We start from the raw sequence: 20,659 nt of genomic DNA on the forward strand, positions 1-20,659 counted from the left end.
TAAATTGCCCCTTAATTGGAAAAAATTAATCGGGTACTCTAAATTTAAAAAAAAACAATGGCCTAATGTCAAGCTATCATTTCATCCATTACATTTGATAATCTGGATTGTAAATCTGTCCAATGTGTAACCAGCTTTCTATGCCTGAATTAGTGTTGAACAAAAACAAAATTAATATATTTGCACAGGGACCCCTGACTAAAGGGATTCCCCCCTACAGAGACCCCCTGACTAAAGGGACACCTCCCACAGAAACCCCTCCCCAAGAAAAAAGACCCCTGTCAGCCAGCCTCACATTGTCAGTTGGGTGGCACCCGAGTGGCACTGCTAGGGTGCCCAGGTGGCACTGCCAGGATGCCTAGCTGGCAGTACCATGGTGCCCAAGGGACATTGGGGGTGCCTGAGTACTGCCCTTCCCAGAGCCTGATCATCCAGGGGCTCCCAATCGCCTGGGAGACCCCCAAGTGCCGCTACGCCTGGTCCATGTTTGTGGAAGTCACCCGCTCGGAATCAACAAGGTGAGGCTGTTCGACCCAGGCGTTGGATCGATTCAGCGTAGACATATTCAAGTGAGACTAACTACTCACTTGTATCAGCAAATCTGGATTCCTACCTCAATGGGCAGGAAGCAGATCGCAAGATCTCATTAGATCTCGTGAGGCATGACAAGGTTTTTCCGGCCTCGTCAGGTCCTAAGTCGGGCAATAGATCTCGCCCATACAATATAGTCACATTAATGCTCCCCTCCTGCCGATCATGAATTCATGGCTACCCTTGCTATGCTTAGATCCTGAGTCCACCTGTGCTCAACTCAATCCTGGCCAACTATACTTTCAGATCCCAATTCCTCCCCTCACTCTGCTCACTCTCTACCTCTCTCACTCTCTGACCAGCCTTTTTCCTTTCTTGGCACTTCTCCCTGCCCTATCTTGGAGCAAACCAGTGGTTATCCCTGGACTTCGACTCTTAAAAAACAATCAGCATCATAGTGGGAAATATACTAGTTGTATTTAACAATAAGGATTAGTGCACACAATTAGCATCAAGTTCCTTCCAATTAAATCAAATGAAAATCTCAATCATTTCATAATGTAAGATATAGTGCACAATTCTGGGATAGTAAGGAATCATATAAGAATCAAAGGATATCATCAGTGAAATGAGTCAAGCTGCAGTCCAATCTGGTCAGTAGTTTTACTCATCCATATTACTGTGGCCAGGATTCTCCATTGTGAGTCCGTCCCACTACTGCTTCCAGGCATGCCATTCGCTGCCAGCGGGATTCTCTACTCCTGCCGCTTGTCGATGGGATTTCCCGTTGAAGCCAGCCCACGTCACCCGGAAACCCGCAGGCGGTGCTGCGCTGCCAGTGGGATCAGAGAATCCTTATATCTTTCATAAAGGGACCAACATTTGCTGCATGAAAGGATAGTGTGATAAATTATTACTGATTTACTGAGACTGGCTGATCCACTTCATATTTCATTTCCTCCCACTCTGATATAGAATATTCCAGTTTGACACATTTAATTCCTTTCCTCTGTTCTAAATTGGTAAACACTAATGCCAATGCCATAGAATGTAACATGATATTGATTTGTGGCTATCATGAAACAAATGGCACAATAATGTTACACAAATGTGTCACTAGAGTAATTATGAGTATCATATTTTGCATCAATATTTTTGAAAGTATTTTATGCATAAAACTCTTTTTCCATATTTTTCTTACCCTAGATAAGGACGTCAGTAATTTGGGCCACGCCTGATGCTTCACTCGCAATTCCCCTGTGGGTCATAATTCTGGCTGTACTGGTTGGTTTGCTGGTTCTGGCTATTTTGATCCTGGTCATGTGGAAGGTACATTTTCAATTTGTCATTCCTCTACAATTGCACCCCATGAGCAATACACAATGTGCACTAATTTATTCTTTAAATTAACCCGTTAAGTGTCTGGCTGAATTAATTACTTTACAAACTATCATCTGCAATATATTAAAGACCACATTCAACAATTTACAATTAGCCGCTGTAACGTCAGTAGAAGTTCATTGAATGTGCTGTTTATGCGTGCAAACTCAGATTCAGCATAGTTAGTGATGCAGTGGAAGAAACCCTAAGGAATTTTATCCGCATTGTGTTAACTCAGACCACTCATTCAGTGTTTTCGTGGAAAATGAACAAGGCTACAGAATCTAATTCCAAAACACAAGTGAAAATCTGAGACTACCTCTAGATTTTAAAAAAATCTCACTCTGGTCTAAGAGCTGCTTTTCCTTCCCGGGTGCCCCTGTCTCTGTGGAGAGGTAGCTGCTTGCAATGCTCACAGGTCATTCACATGAACCAGGGCAATTCCAGCTGCAGGCCTGCCCCCTGTTTATAACCATTGCATTTGCAATCTAGGGTAATCTCAGTTTGCAACTCCTTGGAACATTGAAAAAAATCTTCATCTAACCCAATCAACATGGCATCCTTTTTCTCTCGCAGAAATTTAGCTAACTTTCCCTTAAACTAATGGATGCCACGAATTTCCTCAATTACTGATTGCAGTATCAATTTCCATAGTCTAATCATGCTCTGGGTAAAGACGTTTTTCCTACATTGTCTAATGGATGTATTAGTAACTACTTATATTGTAGCTCTTGGCTTTGGTCTCCCTCACAAGTGGAAACCTATTTTGTGTCTACCTTAGATCGCAGGGTGACATAGTTGTAATTTCACTGGATTACCAAATTCAGAGACCCACCCCCTTCCCAAGATAATCCTCTATGGTTCGGGGTTCAAATTCCACCATGTTGGAATTTGAATTAATTCAGTACAAAACCTGAGATTGAAAGCTAATCTCAATAATGGTAATCCTGAAGCTAACATCGATTGCCATAAATGCCCAACTAATTCACAAATGCCCTCTTTTGAAGGAAATTGCCATTCATACCCGGTTGGGACTACATGTGACTCCAGACCCACAGAAATATCGGTCGTGATCGAACGGCCTCGTGACGCCCAACACGGTGACACGGCGAGGCCGTTAACTCGTGAAAATTACGACACTCGGAACACCTCGCGAGATCCAGGAAGATCTCGTATGACATCGTGATCTGGATCTCGCGCTCGCTCAGTGAGATCCAGATTAACATGTTCAAGTGAGCAGTTAGACTCACTTGAACATGTTGCCATCCGATGCCTCTGAGGCAGGAAATGAATACCCGACCCTGGGATGCCTCCCCATGGCACCGTTTAGGACTGGTCCACACAAACATGGATCAGGCATGACGGCACCTGAGTTGTCATCCAAGCCATCAGAGGCCCCCGGCTGGTTGGGTTCTGGGCAGGATGGTATCCTGGCACTCCCACTGCCATCTTCACCTGGCCACCCTGGCATCAGATTTTCTTCACTATCGTGGGGTTCTGCGTCTCACCGTGAAATCTGCTACCAATGGCACGAGGCAGAGAATTTCATCCGACCTCTCATTCTGGTACCATCCTTTTTGCCCCTTCTCCTGTGCCTCTATATCTTGTTTATAACATTGAGACCAGAACTTCCACAGTACAAATGCAACCCAAGCAAGGTTTTATACAATTTAATAGCACTTTACAATTCTATTCCTCCAGAAATGAACAGTTTGTCTGCTTCCATTTTAAAAAATGTATTTGACTCCAAAAATATTCCAAACGTACAAAAACATAAATGCTCACAATTTTACAGTCTGTACAAATTCTTCCCCTTTCTCACTGCCCCCTCCCCCCAATGAACAACTCCTCAAACATGGCCACAAACAGTCCCCACCAGGCCTCAAAGCTCTCCGCTGAACCCCTCAGCTCAAACTTAATTTTCTCCAAACGGAGGAAGTGGTACAAGTCCCCTGGCCAGGCCACCACCCCCGGCAGCGTATTCGACCACCATTACAATAAAATTCTTCACCGGGAAATCATAAAGGCGAAGGCCACAACATCAGCCTTCCTCCCCTCCATCTTTCCAATATCTCAAAAATAGCCACCATTGGGTCCGGCCTGACCTCCACCCCCACAATCTTTGCTAGCGTCCCGAACCACTCCCGCCCAATATCTCTATAGCTTCTCACAGCCCAGAATATAGGCGCATGGTTTGCTGGTCCCCACCCACACTTATTGCACTCACCCGCCATTCCCTGGAAGAATCCCCTCATCCTTGCCCTAGTCATGTGCACCTTGTGTACCACCTTAAACTGTATCAAACTCATCCTCGCGCATGAGGAGGTCAAATTCACCCAATGATGTGGAGATGCCGGCATTGAACTGGGGTGAGCACAGTAAGAAGTCTTACAACGCCAGGTTAAAGTTCAACAGGTTTGTTTCAAGCTGAGGAAGGAGCTGCACTCCGAAAGCTAGTCATTTGAAACAAACCTGTTGGACTTTATCCTGGTGTGTAAGACTTATTACTATATTCACCCTACGCAGTGCCTCACTCCACACTCCACAACCTATCTCCCCTCCCAACTCCTCCGCCCATTTCTCCTTGAGCCTCACCACCTGTGTACCCCCCTGCTCCCCCAGCCACCCGCATATGTCCCCAATCCTACCCTCCCCTTCCACGTCCGAAAGCAGCAACTGTTCCAAAAGGACATATTTCGGAAGCCTGGGAAATCCTTTCCACATCTTCCGTTGACAGTCCCTTAATTGTAAATAGCTAAATTCACTTCTGTTCAGGAGCTCCAACCTCTCCCTCAGCTCTTCTATGCTTACAAACCACTCTTCCAGGTACAAGTCCCTCGCACTCACCAACCCCACCTCTCTCCACTTTCTGTAAATACCATCTCCCCTGGTTTAAACCTGTGGTTCTCACACAGTGGCGCTAACACCCTCATCCCCTCCATCCTAAAATGTCTCCTCAGCTGGTTCCACACCTTTATTGTGGACTGTACAACCGGGCTCTCTATATATCTCCTCGGTGCCAGCAGTAACGCTGACGTCACCATGGCCTTCAGGCTGGGCCCCCTACATGTCTCTTCCTCCTTCCTAACCCATTCTAACCCGTTTCCTTCCCACCACCGCCTCACTTTCTCCACATTTGCTACCCAATAATAGTGCAGCAAGTTTGGTCATGCAAACCCCCCTTTCTGCCTCTGCCTCAACAACTTCCCCGCTCATACAAACTCTGAAAAAATACCTTTGGAATAAAAATTGGGAGCGTCTGAATTATAAGTGGGAACCTTGGCAGGACATTCATTTTCACCACTTGAACCCTCCCTGCCACCGTCAGGTGCAGTTGATCCCACCTGCTAAAAGTCCTCCCTTATCTCCTCCACCAACTTTCTTAAGTTCCACTTATGCAGCGTCGCCCACTCTCCCGTACTCATACTCATACTCTCCAGCAGGTCTGACACATATAATAGCAGGTCATCCACGTACAGTTACACCCGGTGCTCCCTACTCCCCCTCCTAATCTCCTGCCACTCTGCTAAGGGTCAGCGCCAAGGGCTCTATCGCCCGCCTACGCAAACAGTCACGGTGACAGTGGGCAACCCTGCCTCGCTCCCCTATGCAACCCGAAACTCTGTGAGCTCTCCTCATTGGTCCGTATGCTCGCCACCGGGCCACGTACAACAAACGGATCACCCATACCACAAACTTTGGCCCAAATCCAAACCTTCCCAGAACCTCGAACAGGTCCCGCCACTCCACCCTGTCAAATACCTTCTCCACATCTATAGACATTACCGAGTTCAGTACCCGTCCTCTCGACTGGGTCTTGATCACATTCAGTGATTTTATTGCTCGAGAGTTTCCTGCAGTTTACAAAGCCTTTTGGTCCTCTGCAACCACCCCAGGGACACATTCTTCCATCCTTCCTGCCACTAACTTGGCCAGCACTTTCACAGCGATATGGGCCTGTACAACCCACATTCTAACGGGTCCTTCCTTTTCTTTTGTATTGGCATAATTGTCGCCTGTGCCTTTATCTCTGACCGCTCCCACTTCTCCAGCGCCTCACTAAATTCCCCCAGTAAGTGTGGTGCCATTTCTGCCAGAAATCCCTTATAAAATTCAGCCGGGTAACTGTCCGTCCCGAGGCCTTCCCCGACTTCACCCCTCTTATACTCTCCATTACCTCCCTCAGCCTTAAAGGCTCCTCGAGAGCCTGCCTCCTCTCCACATCCAGCCGTGGAAATACTAGGCAGTCGAAAAACCGCCCGATATCCCCATCCTCTGCCCCTCCCCCCCGGGTCTGCCCTGTACAATTCCTTATAATATCCCCTAAATGCCTCGTTTATCTTCCCCGACTCCGATACTACCGCCCCCTTCCCTGTCTATACCCTCAACATTTCCCTGGACATGGCCTGACTCCGCAGCTGATGGGCTAACATACGGCTCGCCTTCTCTCCATGTTCATACTGCATCTCCATATTCATACTGCACCTCCCTTGACCCCCGCAGCTGCCCAATTGCCCTTCCTGTCATCAACCTGTCGAACTGTCCCTGCAACTTTTTTCTTTGCGCCAATCCCTCCACAGTGGGGGCCCTTGAATACTCCCTATCCATCTCAAATACTCCCTGACCACCTTGATTATTCCCTGTCCAGCTCAAATATTCCCTGCCCACCTTGATCATCTTGCCCAATAGTCATTCTTACTCCTCTCTCCCTTTCCTAACTTCATGCGTCTTGAACAAAATAATCTCCGCCCGAACCACCGGCGTTAATGCCTCCAAGAATGTGGCCGCCGATACCTCCCCATTTTGGTTCAACTCCACATGTGCTTAAGCACCGACCGCATCTAATCGCAAAACCCCCTGTCCACTAACAGACCTGAATCTAGCCTCCACCCTGGCATCTGCTCACATCCTGCACTAAGTCGAACCTCCAACCAGTGCGGCGTGTGGACCGAGATTACTATCCCTGCATACTCTGCCCCCAGAACCCCCACCAACACCACACAGCTCACCACAAAAAAGTCAAATCTGGAATATACCTTCTACACGTGCAAGAAGTTCTTAAATTTCCACTGGTCTACCATACCCATCCTTTCCATAAAACCTCCCAGCTCCTTCACCATCCACAGCCTTCCCATTGACCTGGGGCTCAACCTGTCCACTCTCAGCTCCAGCACACAATTAAAGTCTCCTCGTATAATCAAGTGATGTGTGGTCAAGTCTGGAATCACCCCCAGCAGCCCCCTCACGAACCCCACGTCATCGAAATTCAGTGCACAACATTCACTAGCACCACCGGCAACCCGTCTCCCTGCTCACCATTATGTATCTCCTACCCGGGTCCCTCACTTCTTTCACACTCACAGATCCTATCTATTTACTCAGCAAAATGGTCACCCCAGCGACTTTGAGTCAAACCCCGAGTGAAATACCTGGCCACCCACCCATCCCTTTCTCAGCCTAACCTGATCCCTCATGCGGAGGGACATCTCTTGCAGAAGGACCACCCTCGCCTTCAGACTTCTTAGGTGCGCAAAGATCCGAGATCTCTTCACCGGCCTGTTGAGCCCCTGCACGTTATATGTTTTAAGCCTTACCGGAGCTTGCGCCTCCATTCCCCTCTACTATCTGCCATCGTTCTCAATCGATTCTGTCCCCTTAAATTTCACCCCAATACTGGGCCCACAAGAGATGGCCTCCTTCTCTGCCCATGACCACGCTTCTTCTCCAACCCTGCCATGTCGCATCTCCCTCAACCCCCACCCCTCCAGGTCACCCTCCTCCCTCGGCCATTCCTCACAGCCATCTCTCCCACCTCACTTCTGTTCACCAGCATTACCTGTCAGCTTGACAGCTCCTGCCCAAAGGCTCCTCCTACCTACCCCTCCGCCCCTTCCCCCATTCTCTCCTCCTTGATCTGTGTAAACATCTCGCTGTGGACCTCACGTTCCCCCATCCAAAAACTCATCCAAAACCACAGATCGCCACCTCCAAAAAATAAACATCACAACAGGTGGCAAGAGGGGGGGGGGGAGCAGTTGACCCCTTACAAACTTATTATCCCCTTAAAAATAGTTGTCCCAACAGAAACCCTCCACTTAGGAAGAAAGAAAATACCCCCACGTTCCAACCCCCACATTATCCCGTGTCCACCAAACTTTGTTGTGCCAACTCCCCATCACCCGTCAAATTTCAGTTCTCCCCCAGTTTATGCTCTTTAATAAAGTCATTGGCCTCCTCTGGGATTTCAAAATAATACTCCCGGACTTCGAAAGTCATCCACAGTTTCGACGGATACAGCATCCCGAACCTAATCTGCCATCTATAGAGAGCCGCCTTGGACCGGTTGAACCCAACAAGACTTTTTGCCAGCTCCGCTCCAATGTCTTGGTATATTCGGACCTTGTTCCCCTCCCATTCACAAATCTGTTTCTCCAGGATCTTTTCCTTCTCCACAAACTTGTGGAGCCTCACAATCACCGCCTGTGGTGGCTTCCCCACTCTTGGCTTCTGCCTCAGAGACCTGTGCGCTCTATCCACCTCCGGGACCTTGTCCAGCACCCCTCTACCACCAGCCCTGCCAACATCCTTGAGACATACCCCGTAGCACTCATGCCTTGCAGTCCTTCAGGCAGGCCAACGATACACAGGTTCTGCCCTCTCTTAATTTCCAAGGTGTATGTGGCAACCTGATTCTTCCTACCAAATAGAATCACCTCACACTTACCTATGTTGAAATTAATTTGCCATATACACATCCATTCAGCAAATATATTCATGCCACATCAAGTGACATAAGCCATAGGAAATTAAGTGTTTCTGGACATTGGGGTAGATGTACCATCATAAACTCATTCGCATAACCTTTTCCTTTAATCCAGGTTTTTGATGGTTTTACAGTATGTTTCAGGCCCAAAGTTTAAAAAAAACAATCTGGTTCAATCCTATCTAAATTAGGGATACTTATTAGTCTTAAACCAGAACGGAAATCTGTTGGTTCTGACTTCTAAAGAGCTCAGATTTTACGTAGCGAGATGGAAGTTTCGAGTTCAGTTAATTTTGCAATTGCTGAAGGAAATTTGCCTGCCTTTGGCTTTTATTCAATGTGGAGGCTGTTTAAACAGTTGTCAAACAAGCCAAACTACATGATTAGTGCAAAACCTGCGTAATTATTCACCCTAGAATTAAGTACAATAGCAGCCCCAGTATAGAACATAGCAAGAATTGGTCACAGTTCGTCTTTCCAGATTTTCTGACCATTAACAATGAATAGAAAAATCTAGCAGTGCATGATATGTTTGAGGTGATGTAAATACTTAAATCTAATGATTGTTCATTCATGGCGCTACTCATGACTATTGTGCCACCTAATGGTTAAATGCATCAGGGCTATTTCCCATTACTTAAACTTTAGATCATTTTGCCAAATATGACCTGATGAATTTGGAGCCTGGAATCTTGTGAAATATTGTCAACCTTTGTTTAAGCTTCTTGAGAATTTAATGATGAGGTAGAATAGTTTGGAAGATATTAAACAGTGGTAATCAAACAAAGTAATGTGTAAAAAGAAATACTGTAATAAAACCTCCTTCTGAAACTTTTAATACCCAGCTGTTGTGCATTATTGCAATGTAAGTTTGCCTTTGTTATGAGCATTTAAACAATATTTAATTTGTTTGATGTGAAGAAAAAAATATCTGGCTGTGTCTAGACGTGAAGTCATAAACTAGAGTTTACAGTTGTTGTACTTCTCGTGTAATGACTTTGTTGTGGTGAGAATTTATCATTTAATCTGGCACTGTTTCCATAGTTTGGTTTCTTTGATCGAGCTCGCCCACCTCAAGACGACATGAGAGATCGAGAACAGCTCCACCCAAAAAAGGATACAGATGCCTGAGGACTGACTACAACTGCCTTAATCCACTAACAACTACTTTAAAAATGTGTCCACACCACTGACACTTAATTCCTTATATTTGCTTTTAGTGAAAGTGAAGTAGAAAAGAAAGAGCAGCAAATGAACACTGAGCGAGGCGATTTAACAGGGAAGTGCCATTGTTGCCTATTCAATCACCTGCAAGTTACTTTGCAGTTAGCATTCTTGCCTCAATACCTTGGAGGGATATTGGGTGGGGCTGTTTTTATGTTACACTGTTTATTTTGCAGTACATTTTTAAGTGCAAGTGCTGTGCACTTTGTAAAGCAGATAAAATTGTGTCTGATTCCAATTAGAAAAAATCTTTACATATAGTCAGAAACTTTTTATATTGTGTTAGTGTTATAGGTCAGTGTTTTAAGTGCACTACCATTTTTCATGAATTGCATATAGCCTTCCTTTTTGGGCAACCCATTTGAATACACAAGGCAATAAGGATCTTAACGTGTTGTAAAGCAATCATAGTGTTGATTTTCTTGTTTGTACTGAGAGTTAAAATACTGGCACAGTGACTCAATTCCGACAATCCAAAAACCAGCCAGACATTTTTCTCGGTTGCCATGCATGAGTTCTAATTATTAGATGAGTGAAGTAACTGAATAGCTTGTTTAGTAAGAGTGCTGAATTGGCTCGCTGTCGGATCGACTAGTTATCAGCTTTGTGCACCTGTCCTTCCCTACAATTCGAGTGACCCTTGACCACACCCGAACCGGTCTGACCTGAATTTCCCGATCCTGATCCAGTTAAACCACCCAACTCGAAATCCGGCAAGATCCAAAATCCGGCCCGGCACTGACTTGGTCCCAAGGTTGCTAGTTTTGAGACAAAGCATAAGGGATTTTACTGAAAGATGAACAAATCTCTGAAGAAAAATTATTTTATTTTAATGGGAAGTAAACCTGAACAAATATGACTAGCTGGGAAGGAGGTAATTGCAACATAAATCTTTAAGTGTGGTCCTTCATTATGTGGCTTTACAAAGGAACCTGCACTCAATATTCATACATTTTCATGTGAAGCAATTTGAAGCATGATGTCACCCTACACTGGTAGTGGGAGTAACAGATTTTTAAGCGTGCAATATTTTCTATATGTATTTATATGTTTTGGAAGCATGTTTACACTGGGATTTTGCCATATGTGGAATTTGCATTAAGGATTTTCTAACAGTTTTGTCTCTTTTACGGTGATAATGGTCTTACAACTGAAGGGAGTACTGATGAGGACTTGCATAACCTCTATGCAGTAATTAATCATCAATTTCCATTGATACCATAGTTGGTACCATCGTTTTTCATTTTACACAAGTTTCAGATAGTTACAAAATTATTCAACTTTTGTATAAAAGATTTGTATGTTATGTACCATTTTGGAATATTTCTGATTGAAGTGAAAAATATCCACTCTCACAACAGATACTGTTGTACGATAAGTATATATTGCAAATGTACAATTGTGTTGGTATTGCTGATAGTAAGAGGGTTTTGTTAGATTCAACAATGCAGGATCACTTGTTACTGATAGGTTGTAAATTTTTTGACATTTGGAGCAAAAGGTATCCAATTCTCCTGGTGTTCCATTTTAAAATGTACTTATATGTATATCTGATAAACCCATGTCATATACGTTTTGTTATCCAAACCCAATAAAACGGAACAGTTAACACTGGGATGCATTATAACTCAATTGGGAGATAAAAGCACGATTGGTGAAAATCAAAGTGAACTTCAAGCTACACCTGATCTATGACGTGCGCATGAAGATTGTGGATTCTTCCTCTCCAGTCTGTCTGTTGCACTGTCTCTATATTACAATTTTATTGGTCAGGAGCATACACGGTGTAAGCTAGATCGGGAATAGTTTGCATCAACACTTCTGACTCAATGACCTCGGCAGTAAAATTTCTGCAGAACCCAGGAGTGTGCTGCAAATCCATGCTGGTGGCCATGAAAATTGTACCGTCATGGACAAAAGTTGAAAATTACAGGATTGGTCATGGGGTATTTTGCTGCAAAGGATCCCTTGCTGTTATTATACCTGACCTGAAGAGGAACTCTAATGATATGGCAACAATTAGAGTAGATGGACAGGACTCCCAGACTGAAAAAGTCAAATACATGATACTCTTGAGGTTCTCCACAATTAGAGACTGCTGTAAAATTATATTTTAGTTGTGGGGAACATGCTGATCTTCAGAGCGCCATCTTCAGAGTGCCATCGTGAATCATGGTAAGATTTGTTGCCGCTTGCACAAGAAAGCATGCACCAATTGTTAATAGATTACATGAAGCCAGATGAAAAATAACTTGTGTCTGTTCTGCAGTTAGGTCCATTCTTTCACAGCTATGGACAAGGGGAACCGAACTTAAATTTCTGCTGCATTTGCCAACTTAACTGAACGGCTAGAATCCAGAAGCATAAAACTAGAGTGCAGCTCATGGGAAGAGACCCATTACAAAATAAATCAAAAAGTTGAAAACTATGTGGTGGAGGATGTTTTACTAGATTCTGATGCAGCAGAATAGGATTTTAATGCTACAATAAATCACCGAAGGATTCCAAAAGGAATGTTTGAAAGAAAGTTTGAAATTGTGAAATAAGTTGAAAACCAAATCCACATTTCAATTGTTTTCCAAGTTCATATAATGATATTCATATAAGGTAGACAGACAGGAGCCAGAGAAACAGCATGCATTGTTCTGGCTGGCAGATTAAAATAGTTAGAAAATGCAGTCAACTGCATGCTATGTTGGTCACATAACTGTGTCGAAGTTAGGGAGGGAAAAGAATGCTCTTTTTATTTATAAATATTGAATTTGACTACATTTTATAAAAACATTGGGTGGGATTCTCCGTCCCAACAGACCCGTGTTGTGGTGTGCCACACCCCTGCTGGCACCGGGAACCTCTGACCCAGCAACCAGCCAATGGTGTTTCCCATTGTGGCCACCCCACGCCATGGGGAAATCTACGATGTGAGTGCACTGCCGGCGAAGCGGAGGATATCGCCAACGGAGAATCCCGCCCATTGTTTTTCTGCTTCACTGATTGTAATGGGGCCATTTTCAAATGACACAGGCTTCACATTTGTATCATTTTGTTTTGAAATCTATTGTTTCTGACCCACATCAGCACATCTCTCGTGAAGTAAGTTTTTAAAATATATATTTTTATTGAACTTTCATCATTTTATCCAAATCACAAACCCAATAACACATATAACAATACTAGCAAGAAAAAGAAAATAAAACACCCCCCAAACACAGAACTACTATCCCACGCCCCACGAACAATGACCAGCCCCTTAGAGTGCAGTATAAATGGCCGCCATCTACGATAGAACCCATCGATCGACCTCTTCACCGTGAACATGACTTTCTCAAGGTACAAAACTCCATCAAGTCACCCAGCCGTGTTGTGGTGCGAGATAGTGTCACCTACCCCCAACTCAACCGAATCTGCCTCCGGGCCAGCAAAGAGGTGAAGGCCAGAGCATCCGCCCCCACCCCATCCTCAGCTCGACTGGCCCGACACCACAAATACAGCTATCAACGGGCATGGCTCTAGATCCACATTCAGGATAGTCAATATGGTGCAAAGAAAAAGCCCCCAAAATCCCACCAGCTCATTAACTTTTTCTGGGGCAGAAACCAGCCCCCACCCACCCCGGCTCCTGTAACTGCACAATCTCCCTGGCAGCCTCTTGTCGGCTGAACTAATGAGCAAACGGGCGGCTACTCTTCTCCCCATGCTCATATATCATTCCCTTTAAGCTCCTCAGCTGACCCATGGATAGCAGGTCAAACTGCATTTGCCCATAATTTTGTCCAGCACCTCCTGGTCACCCTGTCCATGTGTGATGTAAGAGATAATCCCCCACCCCCGTATCACCGTTTTAAACGCCTCCCACATTGTTGATGGTGAGACCATCCCGGTCTCGTTCCCTTCCACATAGTCTCCTGTGGCCCGGGAAAACTTTGCACAAAACCCAAGATCTGATAAGAGTCCAGCGTCCTGCCTCCAAACCTTACGCTGTTCCCACCCTGCCTCCCACGTCAGGTCCACCAAATACGGCGCATGCTCCGGGATGACCACAGACGAATACTCCGCGCACTTCACCCCGGAAAGCAGGGACCCATAACAAAGAAGTCCATCCTTGAAGGCATCATATGTACTGGCGAAAAAAGCAAAATCTCCTTGCCCCATGGGTGCATAAACCGCCATGGATCCACCCCCCTGTCTCCTCCCTAAATGCTATTAACACATTCACCATCCCCAAAGGGACCAGTGATCTAGGACTGTTGCCCTACTGGCAAACCCAGAGTGAAAGACCTGGCTCACCCAGGCTTTCCAGAAGCTGATCTGGTCCTGCACCCGCAGGTGAGTTTCTTGCAGGAACACCACATCAGCCCCCAAACCCTTTAAATGGGAATAAACCCTCTTCACCACACCCCCCCCCCCCCCCCCCCCCCACGTAGCCCTGCAAATTCCAGATGATCAACCTCATCAGGGGTCTTTTACCCCACCCCCCACTCAAGTCAACCATCAGCTCCGTAGTTTAATATTCCTACTACAAATCCTAGGTCCCAAGCCCACCTAAATGGCCACCGGCCCTACCCCTAGAGTGAGGCAATGAAAAGCTTCTGGTCACTATTAGAGCACCCTTCCCCCCCCCGCTCCAGGGCAACAGACTGCCTGGCACCACATCCTCCCCCAACACCCCACCACACAAAGAAACAGACACAACTATTGCACACTACCTAACCTGGCCCAACCTCCCCCCACTCCACTCTTATTTGCTAGCCACCCCCCCCCCCCTTTTTTACGAGCAAAGTGGCCCCACCCAGGCTCCCCCTTCAATGCCCCACAAGCAAGAGCCAACATGTTCCTTCTCCCACCACTGTGCCCAAGCCCGTGCCAAATCAATAACCCTTTCCTCCATATGAAATGTAACAATCCCCTTTTTTATTACCATCCCCCCCCCCCCCCCCCCCCCCCCCCCCCGCCGGCAACAGAGCAGAAATAACGCAAATTACAAATACTCCTCATCCACTGTCCCACATAACCCTCTTCATTGTGGTCATAGAATCATAGAATTTACAGTGCAGAAGGAGACGAGTTGGCCCATCGAGCCTCCTTTGGAATGAGCACACTTCTTAAACCCACTCCTCATCCCCATCCCCGTAAACTAGTTACCCCACCTAATCTTTTGGACACTAAGAAGCAATTTTGCATAACCTATCCACCAAACCTGCACATCTTTGGACTGTGGGAGGAAACCGGAGCACCAGGGGAAAACCCATGCAGACAAAGGGAGAAAATGCAAACTCCATACAGTCACCTGAGGCCAGAATTGAACCCAGGACCCTGGAGCTGTGTGCCATTGTGCTGCCCCAACATCTTCTCCCTGAGGAAGGTCTTTGCCTGCTCCAGCGTGTCAAGGAAGTGGTCATTTGAGTACATTGTGACCCGCAGCCACGCCTGGTACACCACACCCAATCACATGCCTTTATTATAAACCATTGCCTTCGCCCTGTTGAAGGCTGCACTCCTCTTTGCCAGCTCAGTCCCAATGTCTTGGTATATCCACACCATGCTCCCATCCCAGTCAATATTCCGAATCTTCTTCGCCCATTCCAAGATCCTCTCCTTCCTTTGATAAGCATGAAAGTGGATTATCACTACCTGTGGTGGCTCATTCGGCCTTGCCTTTTGCCTGAGTGCCCAAATCGCTCTATCCAGCTCCGGAGGGACTAAAACTTCATCCCCTTCCACCAGTCGAGAAAACAATTTGGCAAAATACTTGATCGGCTTTGAGCCCTCCACTCCCCCCAGCAGCCCCACCAAACTGAGGTTTAGCGTCTGTGATCTGTTCTCCAGGTCCTCTACCTTGGACCTCAGGCCTTTATTATTCTGCCCGACCGGCAGAAACTCTGCTTCTCGTGAGACAAACCAGTCCTCAAACCGCGACGAGGCCTTCTCCAACCCCTTCAATATCTCACCTTGTGCTCGTACCGTGTTTGATGTTCTTGCCAGCTTTCACGGACAGACCAGAAGCATCCTTAATTAACAGTGACTTTGAAGGATTCCTTCATCTCCAGACCTTGTCGCTCAAGCTGTCTGTGCATCTGTTTACTGAATTTCTCCAGCTCCTGCACCATTACCATGGCCAATGCATCTAGTGTAATGGATGCGGTGGCCATTTTTCCTCCTCCACCTTCATTCGATGGGCTACCATCTGAGTCTTCTTAGTATTGGGATTTTTAAGTCAATGATTTCAACATATCACCATTGGGAAGCAGTCCACTCACTCAACAACCCCAATTTGAACACAAAGCCCCCTCAAAAATTGGGTTAAAGGAATCTACAACAAAGACCCTGACAGGAGCCATGTTTTGTGCGTCTTGCTTTTACATGTCGTCATTGGAAGTCATAATATAAGAGGTTAATCAAGTATTTATTTCCTATCACACGATTACAGAATCACATAAAAATAAAATGCAGAAAAGGCCCTTCGGCCCATCGAGTCTGAACCACCGCATGAAAGGCACCTGATCTGCCAATCCTAATTCCATTTGCCTGCAATTGCCCAAAGCGTTGAATGTTATGACGTGCCAAGTGCTCATCCAGGTACTTTTTAACGGGTGTGAGGAAACCCGCCTCTACCACCCTCCCAAGCAGTGCAATCCAGACCGTCACCACCCTCTGGGTAACAATGTTTTTCCTCAAATCCCCCGAACCTCCCACCCTTTACCTTGAACATGTGCCCCCTCGTAACCCCTTTCCCCTTTGTGTTTATCTGTCTTATGTGTGTAGAGGGTGGGGTGAGTTAAAGATCAGGATTAGCAATTAGATAAAAGTTTTTTTAACAGACAATTTTATTGAGGTATTTTTGGCATTGTAAACAGTAACAATATACATTAGTGTGCAGATACCAATTACAAAAAAACATAGTGCAAATAACAGAACCACTCTTGCAGATAGACCCGCCTATTCTTCCCCCCTACTCTACACTATTCTACCCCCCCCCCCCCCCCTGCTGACGATTAGTTCCCTGCGAAGAAGTCAATGAAATGTTGCCACCTCCGGGCGAACCCGGATAGTGATCCTCGTAAGGCGAACTTGATTTTTTTCCAAGCCGAGAAAGCTTTCCAATGCGCGCCAGCCGTACCTCGGTCCTTGGGGGCTTTGAGTCCCTCCAGGCCAACAGTATTCGTCACCGGGCTATCAGGGAAGCAAAGGCCACAACGTTGATCTCTATCCCCTCCTGGACTCCCGGGTCTTCCGACACCCCAAAAATCGCCACCTCTGGACTCATCGCCACCCTTGTTTTCAGTACCCGGGATATGATGTCTGCAAATCCCTGCCAGTATCCCCTTTGTTTTGGACGTGCCCAGAACATGTGGACATGGTTCGCTGGTCCTCCCCCAATTCTAGCTGTTAGCACACTTCTCCTCCAGTCCAAAGAATTTGTTCATCCGGGCCACCGTCATGTGGGCCCGGTGAACCACCTTGAACTGCATCAGGCTGAGCCTGGCACATGTTGAGGTTGCATTTACCCTCCTCAGAGCGTCTGCCCATACGCCTCCCTCCAACTCCACACCAAACTCCTCCCACTTAAGTTTCAGTTCCTCGGTCCCTGTGTCCTCCGCTCCCATAAGCTCCTTATAAATATCCAAGACTCTCCCCTCTCCTACCTCACCCCTGGAAATTACCCTGTCCTGGATCCCCGCAATTAGATAAAAGTTAACCAGTTATATTTGATGCCAATTTAATTATTGTTATTAATTTTTTAAAATTGTGATTAGATAGACAAACCTGGGGCGGAATTCACCGACCCCCCCCCCCCCCCCCCCCCGCAGGGTCGGGGAATCGCCCGGGGCCGGCGTAAATCCCGCCCTCGCCGTGGCCGTAATTCTCCGCCACTCGGGAATTGGCGGGAGCAGGAATCACGCCGCGCCGATCGGCATGCCCCCAGTGGCGATTAGCCGACCCGCGATGGGCCGAAGTCCTGCCACTGACATGCCTCTCCCGCCGGCGGGAATTGGAGCACCTCTGGTGCCGGCGGGAGTGGCGGCGCGAGCGGGCCCCCGGGGTCCTGGGGGGGGGCGCGGGGCGATCGGACCCCGGGGGTGCCCCCACGGTGGCCTGGCCCGCGATCAGGGCCCACCAATCGGCGGGAGGGCCAGTGCCGTGGGGGCACTCTTTTTCTTCCGCCACCGCCACGGCCTCCACCATGGCGGAGGCGGAAGAGACTCCCCTACCGAGCATGCGCCGGTGGTGACATCAACGGCCGCTGACGCACCAGCGCATGCGCGAACCAGCGAAGGCCTTCGGCCAGCCCCGACGGCGGGCGTCAAAGGCCGTTGGCTCTGGTTTTGGCACCAGTCGGCGTGGCACCAACCACTCCTAGCCCCTAAAGGTGCAGAGAATTCTGCACCTTTGGGGAGGCCTGATGCCGGAGTGGTTGGCGCCACTCCGCTACGCCGGGACCCCCCGCCCCGCCGGGTAGGGGAGAATCTTGGCCCTGGTAACTGTAGTTATTGGGCAGCCAGAGACCAAAGACTTCAATATTTTCAAAGAATGAATAGTTAATTTCAATTGTGTTACGACTCCGGGTCAAGTGAGGCTGGAATTGACTGTACACTAGCCCAGGGTGTCATAACATTATGGACTGCAGTGGTTCAAGAAGGCAGCTCGCCACCACCTCGAGGGGAAATTAGGTATGGGCAATGAATGCTGGCCCTGCCGGGCTTGCCCACATCTTGTGAAAGAATAAAAGAAAACTTTCAGTTGATGTCGTACAATCAATCTGGGTGATTATTGTGATTCACACTATATATAGTTGCCAATATCACTCCATGTAGATATGTTCATCATCTACCCGTTGTAAGTGCAGTTGCACTATCCGACCACCAGGGTGAGTCACTCTGGGAGTACGCGAGAGTTTGTACTGGGCTCCTCCCTTGGCTCTGCCCAAGACACCTCCCCCTGGGACCGATGTATAAAGATCAGTGCCTTAGAGCCAGCCTGCCAGTTCACCTGAAGTTCAACGATGAATAGGCTGGCTCTATTGTAAGTGTATTAAAGCCTCTGTTCAGATCCAACTACACGTGTTCGCTGAAATGATGGTTCCATCAATTTAATACACTTAAGAAGCTGCTGAAGTAAAGCTAGGAATCCGTTCTAAAACCAGGACGTCTAGAACTCGATCCGCAGGATGCAGAGGCGAAAGAAACCTTCTGCCACTGGCTGAAATGTTTTAAGGCCTACCTGGCCGAAATCAGCACCGCTGAAACTACGGAGGAACAAAAGCTCAGCCTACTGCACGCGAGGGTAAGCCACAGAATTTCTACACAACTAAATCCAGCCGGTTCCTACATCGCAGCGCTGGCGATTTTGGACAAAATGTATATTAGGCCCATGATCGAGGTCTTTGCCCGCCATGTGCTCACGACTCGCCGACAACGGTCTACTGAAACTTTAGCTGAATTTGCACGCGAGTTGACCAATCTCTCAAAAGACTGCAATTACCAGGCCATAACCGCGGCTGAACATAGGGAGCTTGCTGTGCGGGATGATTTTGTAGCGGGCCTTCGGTCTAGCTATGTACGCCAGAGACTATTAGAAAATGGGGCCCAGGGCTTAGAGGCTACCGTAGAGGCTGCTATCACAATGGAAGTTTCCTTCCACAGCCTCAACTCGTTTCCCGCGGACACCGCTAATCCCGCATGGGCCCCCGACCTGAGGACCCCCCAAGCCTGTGCCGCAAGGCCCTCCAGCTATTGCGCTGCCACAGCCGCTCGCCCTACAGTCCCAGTCAAATACTCAAGCTATTCAGCTGCTCCAGCTAATTACTCAGTTTCCCCAGCCAGCTACTCAGCTCGCCAAACCAGTTATTCAACTGCTCCAGCCTGCCACTTCTGTGGACAAAGCCAACACCTGCGGCAGCACTGCTCAGCCCGATCCGCGACCAGCAGCAGCTGCGGGAAGAAAGGCCACTATGCTAGAGTGTGCCTCGGCAGAAGGGCCCCAGCCCTCAACACCCCAACAGTCCAAAAACATTGCCCCCAGCACCAGCAGGCCCGCGGGGCCCGAAACGCTGCGGCCTATGCTCAGGCTCCGCCCCCTCCCGCCATGTGCGATCCATGGGGGCAGCCATCTTGGCAAACCTCCACCATGTGGCCGGCCACGTGCGATTCATGGGGGCCGCCATCTTGGATGCCATCTTCATCACCACCCCTCACGTGCGATCCACGGGCCCTAGCTGCATCCCCAGACTCAAACAGCTCATCGGAGGAGTACGACATCAACGGGCAGTCACCACATGGCCCGCAACTCAGCGCAATGTTCCTGCATCAAGCTCGCCAGAACGCAGCGGCCCGCAACTCAACATGGTCGACCAATCTCGCCCCAAACATCTGAGAAATTCGATGACGGAGGTCCAGATCAACGGGTACAACACGTCGTGCCTCTTCGACTCCGGGAGCACAGAGAACTTCATACACCCAGAGCTGGTAAGACGCTGTTCCCTCCCTATTTATCCCGTCAACCAAACTATCGCCCTCGCTTCGGGCTCCCATTCCATCCAAATCCAAGGCCGCACTACAGCAACGCTAATGATTCGAGGCGCTAGCTATTCCAAATTTAAACTGTATGTCTTGCCCGACCTCTGCGAGCCAATCCTCTTAGGCTTGGATTTCCAATGTAACCTCAAGAGCCTCACCCTCAGCTTTGGCGGGCCTCTGCCCCCACTCACTATCTGCAGCCTCGCCACACTGCGCATCGCCCCCCCCTCCTCTCTTCGCCAACTTC

At 47.7% G+C, this 20,659-nt stretch overlaps 1 protein-coding gene and 1 long non-coding RNA gene across 2 annotated transcripts in view; one reads left to right on the plus strand and one right to left on the minus strand.

The window, feature by feature from the left end:
- Nucleotides 1-11,513, plus strand: part of itga8 (integrin, alpha 8) — a 253,980-nt gene extending 242,467 nt beyond the window's left edge. Inside the window, exons 29-30 of the mRNA XM_038797951.1 lie at nt 1,738-1,860; nt 9,719-11,513. Of these exons, the coding sequence (XP_038653879.1) occupies nt 1,738-1,860; nt 9,719-9,805 (210 nt within the window). The 3' untranslated portion in view covers nt 9,806-11,513. The remainder of the gene's footprint in view (nt 1-1,737; nt 1,861-9,718) is intronic.
- The window catches only part of LOC119966387, a 126,479-nt gene that overhangs the window by 18,781 nt on the left and 87,039 nt on the right, over nt 1-20,659 (minus strand). The window lies entirely within an intron of this gene.

This window comes from Scyliorhinus canicula, chromosome 5, assembly GCF_902713615.1.
Source record: "Scyliorhinus canicula chromosome 5, sScyCan1.1, whole genome shotgun sequence".
In the NCBI taxonomy this organism is placed as follows: Eukaryota; Metazoa; Chordata; class Chondrichthyes; order Carcharhiniformes; family Scyliorhinidae; genus Scyliorhinus; species Scyliorhinus canicula.